Source organism: Bufo bufo, chromosome 1 (genome assembly GCF_905171765.1).
Source record: "Bufo bufo chromosome 1, aBufBuf1.1, whole genome shotgun sequence".
In the NCBI taxonomy this organism is placed as follows: Eukaryota; Metazoa; Chordata; class Amphibia; order Anura; family Bufonidae; genus Bufo; species Bufo bufo.
The window spans coordinates 446,688,008-446,694,112 of record NC_053389.1 but is presented as its reverse complement, the minus strand read 5'-3'; the positions used below and the strand labels follow the sequence as shown (position 1 = coordinate 446,694,112).

General features: G+C 44.8%; 2 protein-coding genes across 2 annotated transcripts; one reads left to right on the top strand and one right to left on the bottom strand.

Moving 5' to 3' along the window:
- Nucleotides 1-623: 623 nt before the first annotated feature.
- LOC120982243 (piggyBac transposable element-derived protein 4-like) lies at nt 624-2,363 on the top strand. Its single transcript, XM_040412296.1, has one exon. The coding sequence runs from the start codon at nt 624-626 to the stop codon at nt 2,361-2,363; it is 1,740 nt and encodes a 579-aa protein (XP_040268230.1).
- A 979-nt stretch (nt 2,364-3,342) lies between these two features.
- On the bottom strand, nt 3,343-5,151 carry LOC120982165 (protein ZBED8-like). Its single transcript, XM_040412179.1, has one exon. The coding sequence runs from the start codon at nt 5,149-5,151 to the stop codon at nt 3,343-3,345; it is 1,809 nt and encodes a 602-aa protein (XP_040268113.1).
- Between the last annotated feature and the right edge of the window lie 954 nt (nt 5,152-6,105).

Genomic DNA, 6,105 nt, shown 5'->3' with positions numbered 1-6,105 from the left:
TTCAGTCATACAATACCACCACCAATCATATGAAATTTATGATGTGTCTCCATCTTCAAATTTTTGATTTTTCAATCTCAGTTCAGCTCTTGGCGTTTTTAGCACTGAAATAAAACTCTACACAAACATTATGTTAATGATCCTGTGGAAAAAATTGATTAGTAATTAATTTTATTAATCATTTATTGACTTGCTATAAATATTAATTTAACCTCCCTGACGGTATTCCCGAGCGTGACTCGGGGTTAATTTTCGCTGCCAGAAGCGGTAACCCCGAGTCACGCTCGGGGTACATTGCAGAGGGAGCGGCGGGTGTCTTTACCTAATCCCGGCGATCCAGCGATGTTCCCCGCTGTGATCGCCGGTGAGAGCCCCGGCGGATGTCTCATCTCTCTTCCTGGTTTCGTCTCTGTGAGCCGCAGCGCCTCACAGAGGCGGAACTGGGCGGGAGATTCAAAAAAAATACATTGTATAAAAGTCAAACACACACATAAAGTTAGGTGATACAGTGGAATCCTGTCAGATTACACTATCACCTCAGATTTGACATCTGATCATTCTACACTGCCCTGGCTGCCCTTTTAGCTGTTTTTTCTAAGCAAAAAATATATATATTTTTTACCATGGCATCAAAGCGTCACTTTAGCATCACCAAAGCGGGTTTGGATCAGATAATTGACAGCGACAGCGACACAGAGCCCCTCGCAGAATTGAGCGACAGCGATAGCGATTCGTGGAAAGATTCGTCATCCGACTCTGACACTGACCAGAGAAGTGGCGACAGCGACGAATCTGCACTTGAGCTCAGTGAGGTGCGCTCTTGGTGCCCTATTGATTGCGGTATGGATGCAGTACCACCGCCAAGATTCCCATTTACAGGATCGCCTGGGATGAAGGTAGACGTTGATCACAATGATCCTTTGGCGTACCTAAAATTATTTCTGACGGATGACGTCATTGAAAAGATTGTCACGGAGACAAACTGCTACAAAGAGCAGCAATCCACTACTCTGCACAGCAGATTTTCCAGAACCAGAAAATGGGAACCGGTGAGTAAGGAGGACATATGGAAATTTCTGGGGCTAATACTTCTTCAGGGGGTGGTGGGGAAACCCCTGCAGAAATGGTACTGGACTACCAATAAATTGCTGGCAACCCCATTTTTTGGCACCATCATGTCCGAGTACCGATTTTCCCTCATAATGAAGAATTTACACTTCCCCAACAATGAGGAATTTGACGAAGCCACACATCCAGCGCCAAAACTGAAGAAGATCTGGGAAGTATTCCAAATGATCATAACCAATTTCCAGCAGGCCTATGTGCCAGACAGAGACATCAGCATTGATGAAAGTCTGATGGCTTACAAAGGACGCCTCAGCTGGATTCAATACATCGCATCCAAGAGAGCGCGGTTTGGAATAAAATCCTATATGCTCTGCGAGTCTACAACTGGCTATATATGGAATTCCATCATATACACCGGCAAAGGAACACAATTCAACCCCAGGTACAGCGGCTATGGGATGGCAACGTCATCAGTCCTTTCACTGCTTGAACCATTGCTCAATCAGGGGTATTGTGTGACAACAGACAACTTTTACACGTCGCCTGAGCTGTACGAGTTTCTACTAAAAAACAAGACTGACGCATATGGAACCGTTAGGGCCAACCGACGTGGCCTGCCATGTATGTTTTCCAAGAAAAAACTGAAAACAGGAGAAATGGTGGCCTGGCAGAAAGGAAAGATGATGGCAATGCGTTGGCGTGACAAAAAAGACGTGTGCCTAATGAGTACAGTACATAACACCTCCACTACCACGGTCCACACAAGAGGTGGGAAAGATGTCATAAAGCCACAACTTGTGATCGACTATAATAACACCATGGGAGGAGTCGATAGAGCCGATCAGGCGATGACATTCTATCCAGCTATGCGGAAGCAACAAAAAAAATACTACAAAAAAATATTCAGGCATCTCCTGGAACAATGTCTGTGGAATGCCTATATACTGCACAGAGGAAAGAGTGACAAGCCTCTTGTTCACTCTGACTTCATCTGGAAGGTGGCGGAGCAGATTTTTGTGAACTACCAAACGCCATCAGTAGCCGTGAACAGATCTGGACGTCGCGCTGTTGACGTTGTAAACCCAGAGAGGCTGACTGGTCGTCACTTTATGGATTACATCCCGCCAAGCGCAAAAAAGGCAGCACCTACAAGGATGTGTGTAGTTTGCTGCTCAAAGCGAGATGGAAATGGAAAAAAAATCCGAAAGGAAACCAGGTTCCATTGCCCTGATTGTGACGTTGGTCTATGTGCAGTCCCATGTTTCAAAATTTACCACACCCAGGATGTTTACTGAATTTTCTTTTGTTTGACAAATTTCATTATTTATTACATTACTGAATAAAATTATATTATTTATTAGATTATAACTCATGATTTTATTTTTTCGAACTTTATCACATCTGAGAGGTCTACTAGAGTCTTTATTGGTCAGGTTTAAGTAAGTAATTACTAAGAATTGCAGGCCTACAATACATAACACCAAATTTCCATGCAAAAAAATGGTACCGCTTTTGGAACAAAATTCCTGACATAATCATACCGCCAGGGAGGTTAATGAAGCAGTTTGCTTCGTTTACTGGACATTCCTATGTCAGTGAAGTATTAAACAACTTTTCCTTTACTCTTTATTCACTTCATGAGATAAAGAATTTACATTCAATGAAGTTGGGAGAATCTTACTCTTCCTTTCCATTAGGCTGACTTAAGAAATCAGCTTGCAGCGCAGCTCTGCGACCTCTGACCTTTTCACTAACATGTACCTAGACTTAAGGAATGTGCTCCTTCCCCCTCCCATCTTTAAGATGGTGGGCAAAATGTTGGGACATACAGCATCTGCAGGAAAACTGATTGTATACATGACACAGCTCTGTGACCCCTGGGAGTATACTGTGGTCTGCTGTTACTCAAACTACTCCTCACCTCTCCCTTAGGAGACTTTTTAAGGCAACTAGGGTTAGTTAACAGAGCTATTTAAATACAGTTTTGCGCTTTTCACTACTAAAACAAATTCACAGGTTCTAGATCAGTGGTTCTTAACCTTGTTGGAGGTACTGAACCCCACCAGTTTCATATGCGCATTCACCGAGCCCTTCTTAATTGCAAAAATTAAATATGATTTTTTCAAATTCAAAACATAGGTATATATTTATACATAGGTGCACAAAGTGAATAAAACCATTAAAGAACAAAACCATTAAAGAACAAAGAACAAAACCATTAAAACATGATTTTCACACAAAAATAAAAACATAATAATGAATATTTATTGCAAATCAGTGTGACTTCTGCTGTTGTCTTTCAGAGACCAGGTCAGAAATGCGCGGCTTTACCTTGGCTAGTGCCACTCTCATGTCATTTTCGCAACAAAGTCTGTTCCTTTTCTTCATTTTTATGTCCAGCATCCTTGAAAAGGATTGCTCGCAAAGATATGTTGTAACAAACGGTATGAAAAACTCCAGAGCTTTCTTAGCAATAACAGGGTACGTTACCATTTGTTGACACCAAAACGTTGAGAGCGTTGTTGTTCTGAAGAGTTGCTGTTGAACCTGGCTCTGCTGAAGTTCAATGATTTCATCGAGGTATTCATCATTGACATCTGTTGTCTCAACACTAAATGTGAACGGCTGTCTCACCCATGCTGGATATGACTCTCTTGTAGGGAAGTATCCATCAAGAGACGTTGCAAGCTCATCTAAGTGCGTGGCAATTGCTTGCTTCAGTTCCGTTGGTACAGAAATGTCTCTGATTCCAGATACATCTTCGATCTTACTTACACAGTCGTCTAGCAGGGGAAAGTTTGCGAAGTTATCGTTCTCTATTCGTCGTTTCCATAACGGTAGCTTTTTTTGAAAAGCCTTCAGTTTTTCTTCCGCTTCGATGATGTTGACTCCACCGCCCTGCATCTGTTGATTGAGATGATTTAGAGCTGCAAAGATATCAGTCATGTACGCTAAAATGAGAATGAACTCAGAATCTTTGAAGCAATCTGCATGACAATGTTGGTGCTCTTGCAAAAACAGGGCTAATTCCACACGCACGGCAAAAACACGATTCAACACCTGTCCCCGGGATAACCACCGAACGTTGGAATGGTACAGAAGTACCTCAAATTCAGATCCCCTTTCTTTACACAGCTCCCTGAAGATGCGGTGCCTCAGAGCACTATTTCGCACATAGTTCACACATTCCACTACAATTTTTAATACTTCTGCCAGTTTTGGATGCAAGGTTTTTGTTGCCAATGCATGCCTATGCAGAATACAATGCGTAACAATGATGTGTGGTGCATCGGCTTTCACTAGCGCACCAAAACCAGACTTTCTTCCCAGCATGGCTGGAGCTCCATCCGAACAAACTGCAGAAACCATATCCCACGAAAGATTGTTGTCTTTGAAGAAGTCATCCACAAGTTTCTTCACATCGGCTGCCTTAGTTGTTGTTGTAAGAGGCTTACAAAATAAAAACTCTTCCTTTATCACGTCGTCTTTCACATAGTGCACGAATACTGCAAGCTGGCTTAGATTGGAGACGTCTGTGGTCTTGTCGAGTTGAAGGCTGAATTTTGCTGGGCTTGAAATCAGATCTGCAACTATTTGAGCCAAGATGTCTTTGCTCATGTCCTCTATTCTGTCGCTGATGGTGTCATTTGAAAGAGGAATTTGGGATAACTTAACTTCAGCCGCTTTTCCCAGCATGATATTCGCCATCTTCAACACAGCTGGTTTTATGAGTGTTTCACCAATGGTGTGGGGTTTGCCCTGCTTTGCGATCAGGTAAGCAACTTCGTACGATGCTATGAGGATCGGTTTGTTGATGGGTACAAAGCCGAGAACAGGCAGACTAGCCTTTTCATCGAATCTGGCTCTCCTCACCTTGAATTCAGCGAGCGTTGTGTTCTTGTATTTTCCATCTCCATGCAGCTTAAGGAAGTGTTCTCTTAGTTTTGCCGGTGCTAGACTAGAATTGCTCAACTTGGCATTGCAAATCATACAGTTAGGACGCTGACTCCCATCACGTTCCGTTATACATGTGAATCCATATTGTACATATTCGTCCGACCACTTTCTTTTTTTGCTCGACATAGTTAGTATGAAGGGATAGGCCAAGCGATGTTGCGTGATCACCTGCAGCCAATGATGGACAAGCGGGGCGAGTCGGGTGTGTGTCTTGACCTCCAGGGCCGGACTGGGGATACAAAGCAGCCCTGGAAAAAAAAATCTATGTCAGCCCCATAAGTCACTGCGCCTAATATACTACTGCCCCCCCCCTCCACTATCTAATACACTGCTGCAAAAATACACTGCTGAACACCCTCCCACCCCCCTAATACACTGCTTATCCCCTCCCACCCCCTAATAAACTGCTGACCCCCCTCCCAAACTCCTAATACACTACTGACCCCCAGCCTCCCAGCCACCCCAATACACTGCTGACCCCCCAGTCCCTCAATACACTGCTGACCCCCTCCCAAAACAATCCCAGCCCCCCTAATACAATGATGACCCCCTTCCCAGCCCCCCTAATTCACTGCTGACCCCCCTCCTAGCCACCCCAATACACTGCTGACCCCCATCCTTGCCACCCCAATACACTGCTGACCCCCACCCTCCCAGCCCCCCCAATACACTGCTGGCCCCTCTAATACAATGCTGACCCCTTAAATACAATACACAATAGGTCCTCCAAGCCCCTTTACTCTTACCTGTAGTACAACAGGTCAGCTTAGCTCAGTGATGCCGGTGTCTGTGTGCAGGAGGGACAGGATGCCGCCGCCGCCACCATGCTGTGCAGTCACTAGATCCGCCGCCGCGCAGCCACCGGATATGACGTCATGTCGTCATATGCCACTCACATCCGGCGGCTGGCGGAAGCAAAATCATTGCGCTCGCTCGGCTCTTCTGATCATGAGCCGCAGCGGGCGCAAAAGGAGTCTGAGTAACAGGAAATAAATATTTTCCTGTCTTGTGGCAGCCACCTATCGGGCCGAACCCGCGAGACTGACTCACCGAACCCCTGGGGTTCGATCGAACCCAGGT

What these genes read in the sequence shown, in the direction of transcription:
- LOC120982243 (XM_040412296.1), top strand. Translation starts at nt 624, where the DNA reads ATGGCATCAAAGCGTCACTTTAGCATCACCAAAGCGGGTTTGGATCAG.
- LOC120982165 (XM_040412179.1), bottom strand. Translation starts at nt 5,151, where the DNA reads ATGTCGAGCAAAAAAAGAAAGTGGTCGGACGAATATGTACAATATGGA.